This window comes from Coturnix japonica, chromosome 2 (assembly GCF_001577835.2).
Source record: "Coturnix japonica isolate 7356 chromosome 2, Coturnix japonica 2.1, whole genome shotgun sequence".
In the NCBI taxonomy this organism is placed as follows: Eukaryota; Metazoa; Chordata; class Aves; order Galliformes; family Phasianidae; genus Coturnix; species Coturnix japonica.
This window is the reverse complement of record NC_029517.1, coordinates 114200837-114222560: the sequence shown is the minus strand read 5'-3', so window position 1 is coordinate 114222560 and position 21724 is coordinate 114200837. Positions and strand designations below refer to the sequence as shown.

The 21724-nt window shown below is 37.6% G+C and overlaps 1 protein-coding gene across 3 annotated transcripts in view; it reads left to right on the top strand.

Annotated features, from left to right (window-relative positions):
• RAD54B (RAD54 homolog B) overlaps positions 1-20928 on the top strand; it is a 57090-nt gene extending 36162 nt beyond the window's left edge. For 2 of the 3 annotated variants that reach the window (XM_015855932.2, XM_015855933.2), the window contains 12 exons: positions 1580-1780; positions 3533-3820; positions 6727-6889; positions 7575-7800; positions 11076-11283; positions 11765-11904; positions 12459-12749; positions 13714-13889; positions 14928-15189; positions 16308-16374; positions 17335-17535; positions 19745-20928. In XM_015855932.2, the coding sequence (XP_015711418.1) occupies positions 1580-1780; positions 3533-3820; positions 6727-6889; positions 7575-7800; positions 11076-11283; positions 11765-11904; positions 12459-12749; positions 13714-13889; positions 14928-15189; positions 16308-16374; positions 17335-17535; positions 19745-19965 (2444 nt within the window). In that variant the 3' untranslated portion in view covers positions 19966-20928. Of the gene's footprint in view, positions 1-1579; positions 1781-3532; positions 3821-6726; positions 6890-7574; positions 7801-11075; positions 11284-11764; positions 11905-12458; positions 12750-13713; positions 13890-14927; positions 15190-16307; positions 16375-17334; positions 17536-17570; positions 17948-19744 lie in introns of those variants that run through there. The other variant, XM_032442797.1, reaches the window with a different exon arrangement.
• Positions 20929-21724: the final 796 nt, after the last annotated feature.

Genomic DNA, 21724 nt, shown 5'->3' with positions numbered 1-21724 from the left:
GTTGCTGATTAAAATATGAGAACCAGTTCAAAAAACAAAGAGAAAACTGTCTTGTATTTCTTTTGCTGAATCAATTAACATCGAATCAAATATCTTTTATTTTTAGCTCAGTCATAGTTTTCTCTTTCTCCCTCTCTGTCCACTGCTCCTCCAAATCGTATTTCTTGTGATTACTGAAGATCCAGTAAAACTCTTGCACCTTTTTGCAAAACTAGAAGGATTTGTTCTTTGTCTCATTTCCCAGGTTCCATCTACGTGGATCCCTGACTGCTGTGCCGGTACCCAGTAGCTGCTCTGTTGCCCCTTGGAGGTGGGGCACCTGTCACAAGAGATACTACAGACAACCAGAAAATCAGTTTTTCATTTAGATAGTCCATTTAAAATATCAAAAATTGCACACTCATTTAGTCATATAACATGCCAGTGTTTCACAGTTTTAAGAAGATGTAGGCTTGTTGAATGAGTTATGTAGTTGCCTCTATTTATTGTGGATTTGCCTCATTACTATTCAGTTGCTTCATTTTTATTGTAAGCAAACCTCTGCTCTTGCCGTCTATCCTTTAAACACCAGCACACCTGGAAACTGTGAAAAGGTTAGTCTGTGGTATAAAGTGCTTTTTCCTAACAGATTTCTGTAGTGTTCAGTCCCAGCTGGAATCAAAGGAGCAAACCGATTTAAGCCTTTAACCAGCATGCAAGGGTATTTTAATGAAAATTAGTCTGATTCTCTCTTTGAAGCTGTGCATGTGCTGAAAAGGAATGCTACAGATATTTCTTTAGATAATGCTGAGGACTTATCTGCCATTGCTTGGCTCATGTCAGATAGCTAACTCTTGGAAGCGTGCATTTATTCTTAATCAATATTATGATCAACTGCTGTCAGTTCTATTATAATTTCTTAACCTTATTAACCTAAACATTTTGTATTAGCTTTTATATTTATGTTGCTTAGAATGGGTTAATTGCTGACAAATCAAAATCAGCCTGAGCCTGGTAACAGCATTTGGGTTGTCGCATGCTCAAGAGATGATCTGTTTCAACACTTACATAATCACTTCAAGAGAATGAGGAAAGCAGTTGGAGTGATCTCTTGCATTATTACAGTTATAGCTATTCAGCGTCTTAGTACAGATGACTTCAGCTTCAGACCTATGTACTGGCCTCCTTTGCTTCCTGTCATGTACCTCGTATTCCTGCCCTTGTTTCCAGAGTGTTGCCCAGCACCACTTCATCAGGACTGGCCATTTTCTCCTTTTTATTTTTCTCCCCCAGCCTTTCTTTTTGTTCTTTTTACATGGTTATCGTCCATTCTGACAAATCAGGATCTCTTTGAGTAACACACCAAGAAATGCCCTTTTCCAGTAAGCACATACTTTCCAAAAACAATTTAATGGTTCTCATCTCAGGGTGAGTCCTTACGTGCTGTTTTGTCTCAGTCCACACTTAACATAAACAGCCAAGGATTGGAAGTATGCCGCTTCGTTTATATAAGATGAAATGCATTTCTTTGAAATGGAAATGAATATACACTTCATCAAGAGAACTTGAGATATCCTTTGTTGTTTCATTTCCCTTTTAGATGCAGTGTATTTGCCAACATCAGGGATGGCAAAGGAAGCAGCAGCGCAGGAAGAACCTGACTGCCTCACAAAGTATTTCAGTGTTATGTGGTGTAAGGCATCAAAGAAGAAGCACAAGAAGTGGGAAGGCGATGCTATTCTTATTACAAAAGGAAAGTCAATAATATTGAAAGACATGGAAGGCAAAGACATTGGCAGAGGTACTGTACATTTACATGTGTGTGTAAGTTAACAGCTGGCTTAAAATTAATGTGATTTGAATAACAGAGAAGAGGCTTTTTAGATATTTTAGAGTTATCTGTACCAAAGTTGACCACAGGATGAGCAAAGATTAGAATTTTTTTTTGCAGTGAGGGAGATGGAAAGAAAGCTTAATGTTTCTTACATATAAAGCAGATGCATGGGGGAGTCTGGAGTAGGCTGTGTAACATTCTTCGCAGAAGCACCAAATGGTGCATAGTCCAAGGAGACGATCTGGAAATGGGGCTGCACTAATTCAGCAGAGATGCTAAAGGAGGCAGGAGTTGATTTTGGTTGCTCTTGTACTGCATTGGAGAAGGTGTGAGAATTAAGAAGGTAGACAGGTAAGTTTCCTGTAGACGTTCCAGTCAGTACTATGGGAACTGGGAATGTTTGAGCTTGGATCTGTACTTTACAGCCAATCAAGCAACTAAAACCATTATCTTTGTTAGAAAGACAAAGAAGAGCAGCATTTTCCAGCCAAAGCCAACTGTGTAGCAATTTTTAGTCTTGCAGTTTTAGCAGCAGCTGCTGCTGTAAGACACAGTTTGGGTTGTTATCAGAGTTAAAAATAAGACTTGCAAACTGTAGGCTGCAGTCAGTTTGAGGTAGTATTTTTTACTGAAAGAATAGCAAGAATTAGCATTGCTAACTAAGCTGAGCATATTTAGTAGGGAGTTTGGATTGGACAGTGTTTCTACAAGATATAATTTGATTAATTTGGAGGCCGACTTGGGTACTCTGCGCTTTTAATTACAATCATGACATTGTGAACCTTGTTAGCACCACACACTTTTAAATCAGAGACTTAGAAGTTAATTCAAATTCAGTTATAGAGAAGCAATATAAGTATAGACTTGCTTGGGTATGTAAAAGGCAGAGAGAAAGAGAGCAATGCCTGGAATGCATCAGCCACCACCCTGTTGTGTCTTCTTGAATTAGCAGAAAACATAGTAGGAAAACAGATATTCTGATTCCCAGTGCTACAATTTTTTGTGTTTATTTGTGCCAGGGAGCACAGCAGTATCAACGTCACTAATGCTGATCTGCTCTAAGAAAAACATAAATGCACCAATTGTAACCGATTGTACACCAAGTGTAACTTTAAAATTTCTTCAATTATTCTGAAGGTACTCTGAGTGAGGGGTAGTGGTGTTTATCTCCAAAACTGCATTTAAAACTAGCAGTTTTACAGTGAATGTGAATGAGCTTCCAGAATTACTATTTTTAAGTGGAAAAAAAAGGATTTAAAGGAAGGTTTTGGTTTATTTTCTACTTAGGCACACCAGGGCAGGATTTAAGAAGGAATATGGAAACCTAAAAACAGCTTTGGCTTTAGATTGTTTTTGAGGCCAGACAGCAGAACTTCTTGCTCTTCTTCTCTGCAAGTGTCCTAAATTCTTAATAGTATATTACTAAGAATCTAGGAAACCCTCTCTTTTAATTTACTGTGTGTTATGGAAATAATTATTTCAGGCAGCTGCATAAACATTTGAGCTTTGTGGATTCACCTTTTGTCTTTCTTAGGTTCACATCTACCCAAAAAGCCCATCCTGACTTAGAACTAAGCTTTTCAGTCTGGAATTCAAATGATCTTGCACAGAGATAGAACTATTGACAGTTTTATTAATCCTTCGTGCAGATAAATACTGATGTTAAGGAAGTAGTATTTGCTGTGTTGTTCTAATTCCTAAATTTTTATCTTCTTTTAGGTACTGGATATAAATCTAAAGAGTTAGACAGTCTTGAGGAAGGTCAAACGCTGATGATTGGAGGAAAAGAAATTGAAGTGATGGGTGTAATTTCAGCAGATGACTTCAGCAGTGGCAGGTGTTTTCAGACTGGAATAGCGACTCATGCAACAGTCCCAACTGCTTTATCTCAAACTACTGTGAAACAATTCTGTAAGCCAATCAAAAGAGCCTGCCAACCCAGTACTAAAGAGAATATTCTCCTCAATTCTCAGAGCTGCAAACCTCGTCACAATCCAAATGAAACAAGTAAGGTTCAAAGTTTTAAGCTTATTCAAGCACCCTTTGGCTCTCAAGAAAGTTAAGTGTCTAACCAGAATTTTCACATTCCTTACTGTATTACTGAAGTATTTCTGAAATACAGTGGCGGTTTTTCTGTCAACAAAATATTAGGATTTTATCGTGTGTTTCTAACAAGTAGAATGCTCTGCACTGCATCACTTTCGCTCACAGATGTTACAGATGGCTGTAGAAGCAAGTGGTTTCTGAGTGGTTTCTTCTGTAGAAGTGGTTTCTGAGAGTTCTGCCAAGAAAAATGTGTATGTCATTCAGAGAAACAATCTGACATATACTAAAAGTTCTAGTTGAGTTCCAGCTTCCCAGTGGGGTCAGTAATAGAGCAGTTCAGCCAAATGTGGATAATTGCTCCTGATGCTGCTTGATCCGTAACAGCCAATGAGTGTAACTTTACTGCCCCAAACTCAACAAGGTATGTTTTGGAATGAAAGTTTTTTTATGTAATACTTGAACTACCCTGTACTGAAGAATCATGAGAATTCTTAAATGACATAGGTTACTCTGAAAGTAATGCCTCCTACTTATTTCTGTGAAAACTACAACAGATATGAAGCACATGGTAACACTATCAGACAGAGCAAATTATGAGCTTCAGAATACTATTTTTCAATGGAGTCACCACCATTGGCCACGCATTTTTGCCAGAAATGAATTGTAGCCTGCATGCCACACTTATAAATTGGCTGTCATATGGCTGTTGTATGGCTGTCCAGAACATGACTTGTCTTTCACACTGCTGTTGTCAGTGTTCAGATGTACCACTCACCACTTCACTGTGCTAACACCCACTGTTAGCACTGTTAGCACATCCACAAACATTCAACAAGTGTCAATGAAGGCCTGTGGCTACAATTCAGTGGCACACCTTTGCTTCATATGCACTTCCGTGCCAGATGCTGTTTTGTCATACTGCCCCTCTGCTGCCATCTGTTGCATGGCAACAACATGTGATGAAATATTGGTGGGAAGCTTCAGTCTCTGCTGCTATACCACCAACATCTGCCTCTGACATCATAGGCCAACATAATAAAATAGGAGACGTTACTTTCAGAGCAGGCCTTGTAAATTCTGCTCATGGCTTTATCTTTCAGATGAAAAAGAAAGATGATTTTAAAGAAATATTAAAAAGGAGAGTTCTTCTACATTATTTCTATAGTTATAGCTCTGTCCAGCTTTTTACCTCATATCTTGACAAAGCTGCTACTTAACAACTGTGTAAATAAACAATGATATGTTGATTATATAGTAATTAGCGATATCATTGGCACTTCCATAAGTGCAAACTCATTAGCACTGTCTTCTAGTTTGAATTCAGCTTGATTATGTTTGGTCTAATGAGGCACCTTCATGACGATTCTGCATTAGCTTTCTAATCTAAAATCTAGCAAAGAGCTGATATATTCTGTACTCAAATGAACTTCTTTGTTGTTATGCACTGCTCTGTCAAAAACTAAGTCTTATTCTAGTACTTTGCTTTCTATTACTCCTGGTGAATTTGAACACCTCCTATGAGATTTTCCCAGATTGCCTGATGCAGAGAACTCTCAAGACATCAGTAGTTTGGACTCTCACACGTTAGTGTTGCTCAGCCCTGGAGAATTGTATTATTTATGTAGTGCTTTGGTGCATAATCTCTTTCAGAAGTAATGGTGGTATTTTCCTAGACTAGGACACTGTGATGGGAGCACTGAAAAGTTTTCATGTTGCTGTCAATGAAAATACTTGATTAAAATACACCTTTCTCAAAATTGAATGCTGTTTATCTACATGCTCAACAGAGCTGACTACACTGACAAAGACATAACATCATGTCTTTCATGTGTGATTTCTAAGATTTAGTCCATAACTCATCTAAATCTTGTTTTTTCCTCATCTCCGAGGCTGCAAGATTTTGACAGAAAGGTGATATTTTCATCACTGAGGGCTTTTCTATATATCCAAATTCAATTTGATGTAATCTGTCAGAACTCTGCCTTTTGTCAGTAGGAAACAAAATCCCTCTGAGTGATACAAGTCTTCAATAGACCTATTCTCATGAATAAATTATCGATATAGTTCTACTCTAGCAACATACAAATATCAGAAGCTGTCAATTGCTTTCTCGTTCTATCTTCTGACAATGCAACTTCTCACTGAGGTTTTGTAGTATCAATACCAGCAACTGTGCATGGACATAGTCTAGCAAAGTAATGCCATCAGAGTCTGTAAACAAATTATGGCAAGCAAAAGTGTTGTTCAGATGTAGCCAAAGGATATAGCTTCATGCTCTGTTTGCCTCTGTATGACTTCAAACCTGTCAACTTCTTGTTTTTATGCACTGTGGCAGCCTTTGTCAGCTCACTTGCCTTCTTCCCCTATATTTTGGCAAATCATCTTATCTCTCTGTTTCACATACAAAATAGTCTTCCTGGGCTACAGAAATCTGTTCTACAAAAATATCCCCTGTAAATGTAGTCTACTCTTTCTGTATGTCATTGTTTTCTTAAAGTTTCCTTTTAGAAACCCTTTAGACCTTCTGGTTTAACTCTCTGTATTCAAAATCATCATGCTGCATTTATTAGGTAAGCAGTTTCATCTCCTGAAACAATGCTGCAACTGCTCACTTTGTTACCCTTATATCTGAGAAGAGTGCAAACTATTTTGCACACCTCTGTAAAAGGATTTTTATTTTGAAGGCTATCTAGATGCTTTGTTGGTAAATGCATTTTCTGTCTGAAAAAGGTCAGTTTGTTCACTAATGTTTTTAGCGGTCATCAGATTACTGACATTTTGCTGTAGCTGAGTTAGAGGAATAATGCCCTTTGCTAACAGTCTAAGAAAAGTTTAGTGCAATATTTGCTTATGTTTTGTATTTCAAGATTCTCTAGTTATGCCGAGACCAAATGCAAGTCATCAGTGCATGTTCAACAAGGCTGGTTTACCTGTGGTGGATGTAGTTGTGGATCCTTACATTGCAAATAATCTCCGACCACATCAGAGAGAAGGAATTGTATTTCTATATGAATGTGTAATGGGAATGAGGTAAGAACATAATTATCCTTTTGGCTTTCAATGCCTATAATATTTTCACGTTCCATCTTAAGAATTAGACAATTCAAAGGGGAGCTTATGAAAAATAGATCAGCTAATTAATATTAATAATCTTTCCACAATAAAGGTTGCACAGGTTTTTTTCTGACTTCTGTGTAGCACTGTTTGCTGTGACTTTGCTAGATGTGATGAGATGCTGGTTCAGCAAAGGGCCTGTCAGTTCTGCTGAAGATACCACATCTTCTAAACACAGATACAATCTGACTCATGCTGAATCACACCACTTTCTGGGGTTTATAATTCATTTAATTCATGATTGTATGATCTATAGTTGAATGTGTGGAATAGAGAAGATGAAGAAGGTATGTGCAGTGAAAGTAAGAGGAGGTATATACAAGTGTTAAAAGGATTATATCTTATGTTATATTTTAAATTCTAGAAGAAGATTTAAGCTATTTGGTTTTGGAGGGCTAGTGCATTAATCTAGAAAATGAGGAATTTCACTCTAAGGACTTCTGGTCCTTGCTGGCTTCAGAAAACATATAACCATGTAGTAAGTACAAATAGATTCTTTAATAGCAAACGAAATGACCATGAGAAACAGTTGCCTAAAACAATTGTGAGTAATTACAGATACGTCTTTCAAAGTGTTACCATAGCCTCTTATATGTTACAGAGTTAGTGGCAGATTTGGAGCTATTCTTGCTGATGAAATGGGCTTAGGAAAAACCTTGCAGTGCATTTCACTTGTCTGGACTCTTCTGCGTCAAGGGGTCTATGGATGTAAACCAGTACTAAAGCGAGCACTAATTGTCACCCCTGGGAGTCTGGTAAAAAACTGGAAAAAAGAATTTCAGAAATGGTTGGGAAGTGAAAGGATCAAAGTCTTTACAGTTGATCAGGTAAGATTTATTTCCTAAAGGACATTAGGTCCTATCTGGCTCAGAATATAGGTCTCACCAGGTTTTTTTTCTTCTTTTTTTTAAGCAGAAACCTGAACTAGTGATTCACTATTAAAATTTATTTGGAATGCTTCATTTCCCTTTCAGAGCCATACGCTCATTTAGCTGTCAGCAGCTGAAGATCACCTGCCTATGTAGCATAAGTCTCATAGTTCACCTTTGCAAATGTAAAAGGAGACATTATCTTCCTTGTCCCTCCAGTAAGGGACAAGGTCCATAAGCTTTCTGTTCTTCCTTGAAGAGCATACCATCCTTGCTTTACGTAACAGAGATTCTAGCTTGACTGACTTGTACTGTGTTTCTCTGGTAGTTCCTGTTACTCTTTACCAAAAACTTTCTAAATTTATTTCAGCTATCTGTTTCTAGTGATTTCAGGAAGTTATTCCTTTTAATGACACTGATAAGAGTTAGGTTTCTGTCTCCTGTAGAAAAGCCAGCAGAAGCAGGAAGGTGATGGTCCCCCTGTATTCAACTCTGGTGAGGCTGCAACTCAAGTACTGTATTCAGCTTTGGGCCCTTCACCACAAGAATCAATGACCTGGAACATCAAGAAAAGGGCAGTGAAGCTGTGAAGGGTCTGGAGCACCAGCCTTACAGGGACCAGCTAAGGGAACTGGGATTTTTCAGTCTGGAGGAGAGAAGGCTGAGGGGAGACGTTATTGCCCTCTGCATGAAATGAGGTTGTGGTGAGGTTTGGGTCATCCTCTTCTCCCATGTAACAGAGATAGGATGAGAGGTTATGGTCTCAAGTTGTGCCAGGGGAGGTTCAGGTTGGGTATTAAGAATAATTTATTTTCAGAAGAAGTGGTGATGCATTGGAACAAGCTGCCTGGGGAGGTGATGGAGTCACTGTCCCTGGAGGTGTTTAAGGAAAGGTCAGATGTAGTACTCAGGGACATGGTTCTGTGGGCTGTATTGGTGGTAGGTGGATGGCTGTACTGGATGACCTTAGAGGTCTTTTCCAATCTTAATGATTTTATGATTTTTCCTTGGTCCTTATTGATTGTACCATTGAGTGTACCAGTGGGAGGAAGTGGAGACACTTTACATTCTGTATAGAAGAATGAATATTTCAGATGAGATGGAAGCATTCAAACTATTTATAAAACTCTTTTGGAAGCTGTACAGTACATTATAAAAGCAATTATTTGAGATCCACTCTTATAAGCATCAAAATCCTGAAGTTATTGAACCTACTCATCGTCCACTGGGGCCAATCCACATCCACTTCATTAAGAAGTGCTTTTTGCATCACTCGTTTTTCTCGGTAACTTGTTTCAAGATGTGGAAATGAAGCAAACTGACTTGTCAGGGACTGTAATTTAATATAGATGAGATGGAGAAATACAGAATTTTCTAAGGGTAGTGGATAGAAGACAAAATATAATAGGATAACGTTATTACCTGAAAAGGTGATTAAAAATAATTGAATGTTTTCTTTCAATTTTTTTTGAATAATGTTGGGAGGAAAGAAATCTGGATTTGCTGACAGTTACTGTGACCCAAAATGACAGTAGCTTTTATCTGACTTTTAATTTAAATAACTTTAATATTCTTACTCATTTCACTGGAGCTTTTTGGATTGAGGACACTCAGCAGCTTTTAAGACTGTTGTTCCCAAATAGCAGTGAATACATTGTCATGCAAAAGGAAGATGCAGTATGACTTGCCTGGAGTATAATGAGGTATCTTAAAATAATTTACTGTCTATCTTCTACAGAAAACCAGCAATTATCATACTGTTATTTCTTCAGTATAACTTAAAAGGAAGAGCTTGTCTCAGTGTTTTGTTTTGGTGTTTTTTTTTTTCCCCATTCTTGCCTACAAGGAATACATTCAAAGAAGTAGCAGGCTTTTAAAATGCATTAGGCGTGTTTTCCTCATTTTAACCCCTCGCTGGTAAATTCCTTAAAGAAACAGGACATTATCTGCTTTTAAAATGTGGTTGCAATTTACTTCTGTTTAAATGCAGATGCCAGGTAGAAGGTGTTGCTTTTGGAAACAAGGCTCCCCCACCAGAGGTTTTATTTAGGTCTTATTAATCCACATGATCAACATTTGAGATGTAATTGAGAGAATAACTCCATTATCTGTTTGCAGAGTATCACTTCTACAGAGGTTGTTAAGGCGTTTAAGTTAAAATTCTGGAGAATGAATCAAGGTGTGCACTGCTTCATGATGCAGCATTTTTTCATTTACACTTCACTGGATTTGGACTAGTGCAAAGCAGGGTCTGTTCAGAGAGTAAGTCTGGGACATTATGGAGCCCTAATACTGACTGACAATTGCTCTATGTGTAGCTCCAGGCTCCTCTCTTAAACCTGTCAAGTCACTTTGGGTAATTGTGAACATGGAGGCTATAATACGTACATCTCTTGCAGCTAGTTAAGAGGATAAATTAATTATTTGAAATTGGCTTGTAAAATTATTTTAACTACTAGTCTATCTTTCACTGCTGTATATAATAACAGCTGCAGGCAGTTCCCAGTGCCCATAGGCTCAGCTTATACCAAGAAAGAGTGAGAAAACAAAAGATTCCCGAACCTTGTTTGTCTCGTAGTCCAAGAAAAGATCAGAGAGGCACTGCTTCTGTCATGAGAGCTGCGCTATTGAGCCCAAACTAGGGGTGGGGACAACACTGGGTGATGCCTACAGGGCTCTTCTGTTCCTATGCTGGGAATGGAGGGCAAGGGAAATTCTCTGCTCCTATTTCAAAACTGGCAGTAAAAATTCTGGACAGAAAGCCTGCACTTACCTCCAGTCTTGCAGACTTGGAATCATCAGGAATGCTGTGGTTCAGTTGAAAACCTTGATGAAATCTGTCCGTGCTCTTGTTACCTTATCTGCATTGTTCTGTGCTTCCTCCATTGCGTGCAGGGCCTCTCCACAAGCATGCTGTGGGGATTCACCAGGTACAAGGTACTTTGGTGGGTTAACTTGCCAGATTTGGCCCATAGATTCATCTGAATCAACAAATAGGAGGCTCTGAAGGCTCTGATAATTAAGTGGTACTGTTCTTTGAGTGTATTACACCATCTGGCCCCAGACTTAGTTCTTTATGTTTGATTACTGATCTCCTCCAGCTCTTGGAGGAGATGATAGTCAATGTTTTGTGTCATGCTGGAAATAATTCAGTAGCCACCGGATTTGTAAGTAGTATGATGGGTGCTTTCAAAAAATGCAGTTGTGTGTTATATTTTTCTTTATCCCTGTAGGACCACAAAGTAGAAGAATTCATAAATTCTCCACTTTATTCAGTTATGATAATCAGCTATGAGATGCTACTACGATCTTTGGATCAAATTCAGGCTATAGAATTTAACCTCCTGATCTGTGATGAAGGACATCGTCTGAAAAATAGCTCTATTAAGACAACTACAGCCCTCACTAGTCTGTCTTGTGAGAAGAGAATTATCCTTACTGGTTAGTATTTACGGTTTAATATTTAGCTATGACAAAAGTACCAGATTGACATAAAGGAAAAAGGATATTGTAAATATGACAGGAACATAACATAAACTTTTGGAATGGGTATTAAGTGCACAAATATCGGATCTTTTAAAAAGAGATTATTAAAAAGGAAGAGTGACAAGCAAAATTTGTCTAACTTAAGGGATGGGTAAAGAGCTGTGGAACTTCTGTAAGGGAATCAGGACTCCATTTTTATACACTCATTCTTTTCCTTTGCTGTTTAACAAAATAACTTCTGGGATCCCTTTGTCAAACCAACTAGATATGCAGTCTATTCCATTAGGAAGATAGTAGTTTATTAATCAGAGTGAAATTCTACATTAATTCGATATTCTGAGTTATTCCCATTGAAATAAAATATCTGTTTTCAGGATGCATTATGAATTTTATGAATACGTTTTTATAGATACAGAATTAATTTTTCTCTTTCCAGGTACTCCAATCCAAAATGACTTGCAAGAATTTTATGCACTAATAGAATTTGTAAATCCAGGAGTACTTGGTTCTTTATCCACATACAGAAAGATATATGAGGAGCCCATTGTCAGATCCAGAGAGCCTTCAGCAACAAAGGTATGTTATTTAACAAAAAATGCAATTATAGAAGGAAATTAGTAGATAACAATGTGAAATTTGCTTTCTGTGGAATAAATGAACTTCAGGAGTATTAATGGGAGCAAAAGCTTTTCAGCTTCTTATTTGAATAAATTTGGTTGTTTTCCAAAGGGAGGTGAGGAATACACGTGCCTTAAGATTATGGCTGCTCTTTATCAGGTATCCAGCATCTTGAGTTTCCAAAAATGTCATGTAAATTACCATATGAGGATACTGTGTTATGTCTTAATTTCTCCACAAGACTGCATTATTTTATTACGTCAATCAAGAAATTTGTGGAATATAATTTGAACCTTGTGTATCTTCGGTAACATTATCTTCATTTGTTGAAGACTCGAGAAACCAAACCTAGAATTAAACTAATGCAGTGGTATTAATTATGGAACGGATCATTATGTTATGCTGGAAGTGGTATCATGCATTTAAAATATTCACTACCTAATGAAAATAACGTAGAAAATTATTTTGATGAAATGCAAGATGAGCATTAATTTTGTGCTTTGTTCTTTTAGGAGGAAAAAGATTTAGGAGAAAAAAGAGCAGCAGAACTCACACGCCTCACTGGACTCTTTATTCTCAGGAGAACACAGGAGGTTATAAACAAATTTCTTCCTCCAAAAAAGGAGAACATAATCTTCTGCCAACCAACAGCACTGCAGCTTGAATTGTATCGAAAACTGCTCAGTTCTCGAGTTATTAGCTCCTGTTTACAAGGCAGGCTGGAAAACAGTCCTCAACTAATATGCATCGGAGCTTTGAAAAAACTTTGCAATCATCCGTATCTTCTATTTAAAGCTGTGAAGGTATCTATCTGCTTGGGGGGTGGGTGCCTGCAATTAGTCATTTCAGCTGACAGAGATTGCTAGAAATATGTTATGGTCAATGTGCATGTTAGTTAAGGTCGTTTCTGCACTGTTTTCACATCTAGCTTGCTTTAGGAGATTGGCTTTCAAAAATGCAAATGTTAGGAAATCTGCACATAGGTATGTCTCCACCTTCATATCACCTTATTTTCTCATTCTTCCTTACCTTTGTGTATTTTCCCTCCAAGTGTGATCCTTTAATATTTGTAAAAATACATTCAAACTTGAGCTTTCCAAAGAATACTTAGTTAGAGATTATTCTGCATATTATGTCTGTTGGTTCCCATGAAGCCACCCTCTGATATCGTCTTGAGTTCAGTGATACTGACAGCTCCAGGCCTGACACATCACTGGTACAAGCTGCCTCTCTTTTTCCTGGAATCCTGTCACTCTCTACACCTCGTTAGTTCCACATAAATGTTCTCATTCCTACAGATAACTGGTATGATAGTTCGAACTTAGTATTACTGACTTATATGGATACTAGTCCAAGTGCGGTTAAGGTGAGTGTAAATGTAAATGTTCCTTAAAAGATGTTCTTCATGACTTTGCAGGAGTGTCCACAGCAGACATCTCTGTAAATTGCAACTCTGGCAAGTAAAGTGAATTGCCTTGACTTCATTGTATAACCATTTGAATTTTTCATAAATGAAAGTGTTTTCATAACCCTTGGAAATTATCTGCATAGAAACAACTGTATGTGCAGGTCATTTATTACTTTTTGCTGTTTTAAAACTGCTGCCCACACAGTACTGGAAGCTTACTATGCTCATGTGATATGCTCCTTTGTGACAGCTTTAGATTCCTCTTCTTGTAATAAAAATGTAGCAAATTTTTAGAAGTAAAAGAATGAAATATATATATTTGTGGGGATGTGAAGCTTGAGTCCTTTTATTTCTAATAGGAAAAATCCAGTGATCCAAAAAGTGATGAGCATATTGAGTCCAGTCTCTACGAAGGTCTAACAGATGTCTTTCCACAAGATTATACTTCTGACACTTTCTCTGAAGCTGATTCAGGAAAATTGCAGGTGCTGGTGAAGTTGTTAGCAGCAATCCGAGAGCTCAGCTCTTCTGAAAGGCAAGTGTGAAAGAAAGGTAGAAGGCAGATGATCGGAGTGGCCTGCTGCATATTGTTTTGCTTTTCAGCTGCGTAATAGGGACATACTATTCAAAATAAAGTCTTTGCAACTGTTTGCAGAGGTACTGGACATATTTGTGCATATCCTGGTTCTTCCTCATTAATTCTTAACCTGAGATTTGCAGCCAACACAATTTTCAAAGTTGCTCCTCTATGATTTCCAGATAAATATACCTGTATTTTTCATATTGAGTTCCCACAACTAAGGTAGAGTTAGCTACAGCCCACTGTACTATGGAAAACTCAACACAACCTTGTGTCTTTTGGTGACTTTTTAATGTATTCATGCCTCGAAGCCCAGCTCTTCCAAAAGTAGTTGGCTTTTAGCTTTTATTTTAATTGATGCTTAAATAGGACATTCTGTAATTTAGTAGTGAGAAGTTACAGCAGATTATTTATGGCTTAAATTAAAAAGATATTTGTCCACTCAGTAGTATCTCCCTCAGTACCTGGTGGGACAGAAATTCTAGATTTTTAGGTCCTATTTACTCAAAAATTAAGAGAAATAACATTGACCCAGGATGAGTTGTTAGTTGGTCAAGAGACTGAGTTACTAAACTCTGTTAGCTTTTTCCATAAGTAGACTTATCTGCATTATTTATTAGTTGCTACAACATCCTCTACAAATGCTGCCTTAAGAGCAGCTATTCTGTATAAATGTAGATTTTTAAATAAAATTCTCTGTTTGGTTCTGGATCCCTGTAGTCTCTGCATTAAGCAAAATTCTCTTGTGAAGGAAAACATTAATTATTTAACATCTGAATGCTTGATGGTAAAACATAATGTATCCGAATCTAGTGCATGCTGCAAATAACATTGAGTTCTGTTTCTTAGCAAATATGAGTAACCTCAGGCTGATGTTTAATTTTTGCTAGATTTGTCATTCCGTTTTTTCAGTTGCCTTCCATTATTTGTTATTGTACTTCAACCTGACCTGCCTCTAAGATTTTGAGATAACTTTGTTTCATTGTTTGACAGAGTTGTACTGGTATCCAATTACACTCAGACATTGAACATACTACAGAAGACATGCAAAAGTTATGGATATTCTTATACTAGACTTGATGGAAATACTCCCGTCTCCCAGAGGCAACAGATTGTTGATAATTTTAATTCTAAATACAGTCCAGCTTTCATCTTTTTGCTGAGTTCAAAAGCTGGTGGAGTGGGACTGAATCTGGTTGGAGCTTCTCACTTGATCCTGTATGATATCGACTGGAATCCAGCTACTGATATTCAGGTCTGATATAATTGTGTACATGTGGGTTGTGATGGGCATCAAAGGAGCTCCTGACTGATTTTGAGATGTCTGGCTTTACATATATTACTGCTACCCAGCTATCTATCACCTTGTGCCTGGATAAATACAGTAATGGAGGAAATCTCTGAAAAGAAGAAAAGATTATCTCTTGTTAATGTATATATTTGTATCATTAGAACCCCTTTTGCATGAAGAGTAAAGTCTGGTTTCTTTAGAGGTGTGAGTCATATATCCCTTTCTTCTCCTGCCCACTTTTTAACTGGAAAGTTGTGTTCCTATAAAGAAAACTATGATCAGAATACATAGCATGTGTTACTGATGATTTACTATAATTAAGAAAAGAGAGAGATCCCGATCAGAATTAAGGGAATGAAGTAAACACATGACAACAATACTAAAAGGAAGCAAAGCCAGTGCCATGCTGTGCTTGTAATGGTATCCTTGGTTGTAAGTGATTATTTAGTTGGAATAGAAGAGTTCACTTAAAATAGTCCTTAATAATAACAATTAAAAATATATATTTTTATGAATAAAGTAAGAAACGTCTCTCTGTAGAGTGCTGCTAAATTCATGACACCTGAAATAACCTCAGATTCTTGGCCCTGGTCCTGTTCCAAGAGCGTATTAGTACCCCCATGTGGTCACTTGTTTTGTTGCTCTAAACACTGTCTGCTATATCAGCCAAATTTACTACAGTTTGCCTAAAACTGCAAAGTATGTTGTGGGTAGTTGTACCTACCAAGTACATGTAACCCTTACATTTTTTTTACTAAAATTGTATAATGCTACTCTTACTTTTTTGTTTAAGAACTGCATGTGAAACTGATCCTACAGTCTTAAAAGGAATGGCAATGCCATTTTTGAAGACAAAGCAGAGATGGACAAAGCAAGTGATGTTTTCAAAATAATTTACAGTTAATACCAGAAGACTTTTGTAAAAACAGTCAATGACAGCTACTGAGAAATTATTTCTTTGGGCAAATCTTTCTGCCTGAGCTAGCAGAGCCAGTGATTAGATCAGCAGAGGCTACAAGTTTTAGCAGAAATTTAGTCCTAGAGTAGGCTGTTAATACTCTTTATCTTTTTTCTTTCTTCAGGCAATGGCCAGAGTGTGGAGAGATGGTCAGAAACATACTGTTCATATCTACAGACTTCTAACCACAGGTCAGAGATAGTGCTGTAACACATTCTATAGAAATTTTGCCAGTAGAAGAAAGAGAGGGAGTTTTTGGAAGTAATTTGTTCTTGAAAGATATATTTAATTTGCTCTGAATTCAGTTAAAATAGATCCATCCCCTAGATTCATTTGCCTTTTCAGTGCTCTTGTTTTTATATCTGAAAATAGTGGTTCAGCATTTCCTATGAATATTGGTCATAGAATCATAGTGTCATAGAATTGCTCAGGTTGGAAAAGACCTTAAAGATCATCAAGTCCAACCACAACCTAACCATAGTAGCCTAACAAACAACTCACCACTAAATTTTGGCCCTGAGCACCACATCCAAATGGATCTTAAATGCAGTCAGGGATGGTGACTCAACCACCTCCCTGGAGAGCCTACCTCAGTGCTTAACAACCCTTTCTGTAAAGTAGTTCCCAATATCCAACCTAAACCTCCCCTGGTGCAACTTGAGGCCATTTCCCCTCATCCTGTCACCTGTCATCAGTGAGAAGAACTCAGCCTCACTCTCGCTGTAAGCACCTTTCAAGTATTGGAAGAGAGCAATTAGGTCTCCCCTCAGCCTCCTCTTCCCCAGACTAAACAGCCCCAGTTCCTTCAGTCTCTCCTCATAGGGCATATTCTCCAAGCCCTTCACAAGCTGTGCCGCCTGGGCACACTGCTGGCTCATTCAGACGACTGTCCATTAGTACACCAAGGTCTGTTTCCATCGGGCATCTTTCCAGCCACTCCTCCCCCAAGCCTGTAGGGTTGCCTGGGGTTGATGTCATCAACGTGCAAGACCTGACACTTGGCCCTGTTGACACTCACACAGTTTACCTTGGCCCATTGATCCAGTCTATCCAGATCCCTCTGTAGTGTCTGTTATCAAGAAACAGATTTTACTTTTCTTCTTGACACATATTGGTCAAAAATTATTCCATATATCGTTTTTTCAATACAGGCTCAATAGAAGAAAAGATTTATCAAAGACAGATCAGCAAACAGGACCTTTCAGGGGCAGTTGTAGACCTTTCCAAGACATCTGAACATATCCATTTTTCTGTTGAGGAGCTCAGAAATCTCTTTACACTTCATGAGAATTCCAGCTGTGTTACCCATGACTTACTTGAATGTGACTGTATGGGGAACAAAGACCATCAAAGTGAGTTTCTTTTTCATTATCTCTGGCTATTACAGATGAACTATATGAACTATATTCGCCTGTCTTTGGAGAAAACTACAAAGCTAAGTAAAACGGGACTGAAGCAGTGAGATTCATTATGGGACCAGCCAGATATTGTCTGATTTTTCTGATACATAGGAGACCTTCATAAGATAAGGAGAAGAAATATTAGTTCCTTACAGTAACAACCAATTCATATATTGTGCATCTTAATTATTTGAATTAGCTATGGCCAGTTTAGGTAGGGATTTGTTACAATCAACAAGTGTTATGTATATTTTGTTTTCCCTAAGTATTCCACGGCAGTAATGATAGCTTCAGTTTCCAATTTCCTAAAGAAAAAAAGTGTCTATTGCCTGGGTACATTTCTTTTCTTGGAGTATGAAATATGTATATACAGTATTCACAAATATATATAATAATAAATAAATAAATAAATAAATAAACAAAACATGAAGGAATGGCTACGAGAATGCACGTTAACACAGTTAAGTAATACATGAGAATACAAGTAATACAGACCTGCTGACTATTTTGCTTGGTAGTTTTCATGTTACTGGATAACAGGCCAGTGCTGTCTCGGTGTATCCAAAATGGGATGTTTATAGTAGTAAATCAAGGGAAAACCAGAAAGACATTCATAAACTTTAATGTTAGAAATGATAGAATGAGTTGGGAAATGTTTGGCTTCCTAAGGAGCAGAGAACAAATTGGCTTATCAGTTTCCTTGTCAAATTGTTATGAGTCATGGTCTTACAAGTCATGGTTGTGAGTCAGAATGCAGCTACCATTAGTTGGTGTCTGAATTTACTAAGAAGAGAAAGTTGTCAGATTACTTCATTGGGGATCCAGCTCCTGGTTCCTGGAAATAGATGTGACATAGAAAATGCTAAGAACTCTTACTGATTTGTCATCTCCATTTCTTGCAAGTATGATTCAAAAGACGAACTAAATTGGAGCTAAACAATACCACAGGCTTTACAATGTATGAACTTTTTACAATCTCCATTATATCTACCAATGTGACTGTATGGTCTTGACCAAGCTCCTGTTGGCAGTTCATACTGGGGCCATCTTTAGCAAGCCTCAAGAGTTGTGAAAGGAAATAATTAACTATGTGTGGGTTGTGTAGACAAGTTGCCTGCTATTTTTCTGACTGCAGATCAGCTACAAAGTATTATACTATTATTTTACTTGATCGTGGTTTTATTTATGAAGTTAGGAATGCAGAATCTGTAAGTACTTGCAGAATGCATCTAATCTAATTTTTCTACTGGACGGTAAAAGAATAAATTTCAAGTCTAGTGCAAATGCGTATCATCAGTCAAAAGGAAAGTCTTGCATATGGGAGACATTATGGTCTCTTCAAAAGTTTAAAAAACTGGAAAATACTGAGTCATGTTGCTTATGTCACTTGCTAAGAAACACGTAACTGTTGTGAAACTAGTTGATGACACGGTTTAAATCAATAACAGCAATGATGCAGTTTTCTCCATCAGAAGTGATTTCTTTATTTATCACATGCAACAGATGAATCACAAAGTCAGCAATACATGACATACCCTGCAATGAACTGCTGTTCCTTGGCACTCTAGACTCCCTAGAATCTCTACAGTTCAAAGTCAGTTCTTCTCTGTGTGCTTCACAGGGAATTGTCTGTTTCTTACTGTGATATACAGTATACAGTGTGGCATTTTTTGAGCAACTTGGCATAGTGTGAATGTAAAGAGTGCACTAGAGATCCACCTCTGGAGTGCTAAGTTCAGTGAAATAACTGTTTGAACTCTTCTTAGCTGGTTGGAATGACTCCTGTGGGAGGAAATAGAAACTGGCTTGAATTTTGCTGCAAGATACTTCTACATTCAGAATTACTTAAAGAGTGGGAAAAAACACAAATATTACAGAACTGGGAAGGTGGAAGAAGGGAAATTGCCAGATAGGATATTTCCCTTCCCATCTGTTTGTGAAAGGATTCATTTTTGAACTAGCATACGGTGATTTCGATAACTTTGATCCATGAGCAAGAAACAACCTTTCCCCTCTTACTGTGGATACAAATGTTCAGTTTTCATTGACATAGAAGGATTCTTTACATTGCTTTATTTTCACATTCATTATCACAGTCTTACTGATTCAGACTGAAATATTCTTAGTTTTCCCTGATTAATTTTCTGCATCCTTTTTTCAGATCCTTCATCAGAAAAACCTTCAGTGTCCAGATGTTGTCAGCTCAAACAAGACCAGTGGAAGCATAATTCAAAGAAACCTCTCTCCATGTCGCAGTTGATGCAATGGAAGCATTTCTCTGGGCAACATCAGGCTCTACCTGATCCTTTTCTTGAAAGGATAAAAGAAAACGTTTCTTTCATTTTCCAGAATGTAACCAATCCAACTTCCCCCACCCAATAAAACTACAGTATCTTTCCCTATCACTCACATCCTTCTCACAGTTGAAGTAAATAATTGATGTACAAAGTTATTTTTGCCAAATTCTATACTGTGTGGTTTTGATGAGGTTTTTGAGTAAACGCGATTCCTGAGGTTTAAAAAAAAAAAGGTACAGGGTAATATTAAGTTAATAATAATTGCAATCATACAGGTTTTCAAGTCTAACCTCGCTTTCAAGTCTTCTGTTCCTTTGATATCTTTATCAGTAAGATTGTTTTTATATACATTCCTATGTATGTGTATTTTGTTTTATAGTTTTTGTTTGACTGTAATGATTTATTATTTGTAGAGCTGGCAACTCTGCAGCCACATTTGATAATATTGTGCAGCGCTACATGCTGTTTACAAGGCTCTGGCTGGATTTTTGTTTTGACAATGAAAAGTTGTGTGTCTGTATAACCGTGGCTTTATCACCTGAGGAGTGTTTGTTCCCCAGAATTCAGAGTTTATGGAAAATAGTAGCAATAGCTACTGAGGGCCGAGTTTCTGAGACCAGTTCGTGTTGCTGTGTCAAAATGTTGTGAAACTCACCTATTGCTTTTACCTGGAAAAATAAACAAACTTCATTTCTCAGGCATGTTGAGTACAGGCTTATCTAATTTTTAGCTTACTTTGTTTGAGGACTGTTTTTGTCAAACTGGAGTACTGCACACTTTCACTGGATGTTTTTCTTATGGCTACGCTTTCCTTCTTTCTGAAGGCACAAAAGCTTGGGATCAGGTTACATCTTGTATGTGAAGTACTTTGAAAGACCCAGAGGAACAGAAGACTGGACAATTTTCAGCAAAACTTAGAGAATTTGAAAGACCTTGAGCAAGAATAGGACTCCATTGTGGTAATCCTGCACTGGGCTGTATGTTGTAGATAGTCCTGATATTTGGTACCTGTTGTGATCGCAGTTGTTCATTAAAAGGTCCAACCAGTTTTCAGAAAACAGTGCTCTCCCTTTCTCTAGGATGTCATGGAATTCACAGTCCAATCTAATCCATCATCACTGTGAGTCTGGGAACTGGAAATCAAATCCACTGACTTTTCTCCACCACTGCAATCTATTTCAGAGGGTTTTTGTTGGTTTCTTTTTGCATTTCCTTTGACTCTGAGAACTGGATGTCAAAAGAAAATAATAACAGACAAAGTGAGGGCATGGTGGAGAATATCAACAATTATGAATAGTTTTGGCATGCAAATTTTGCTCCTTAGTACAATTAGAATGATGAAGTGAAGAATGAAAAACTAAACAGAGTTTAGTTCTATAACATTTTAGGTTGTCTGTTACAGAACTTATTCCTCACCCTGTGTATGGGGAGAAGATGTTCATGCTTATCCATGTGCTGAGCTATTTCATCAATTTTCTGTTAGATAAAGACTATCTAATAGCTTGCAGATCCCACAGCTTATTTTAATTAGCAAGGCCAGGATTTGCTGCAGCTTTGAAACTCAAGACAAGACTGTAGCCAATCTATATAATAATGATTGTTATAATTAACAGTTATTTGAGACCAATTATACTTGATCTGTGTTGCCCATAAGTTTGTCAGCTATGTCCCTGTCTGTTTGAAGGAAGCATGCCAGCTTTCTCTCTTCTCTGCTGACCTTATATGTGGTTTTGTGCATGTGCATGAAAACGTAGGTAGCACCCATTGGTGTTTTGTTTATGGGAGCCTGATCATCTCCCCTTAACATGTTCTCATTTGGAGCAAACCAGTTGTTGATGACACTT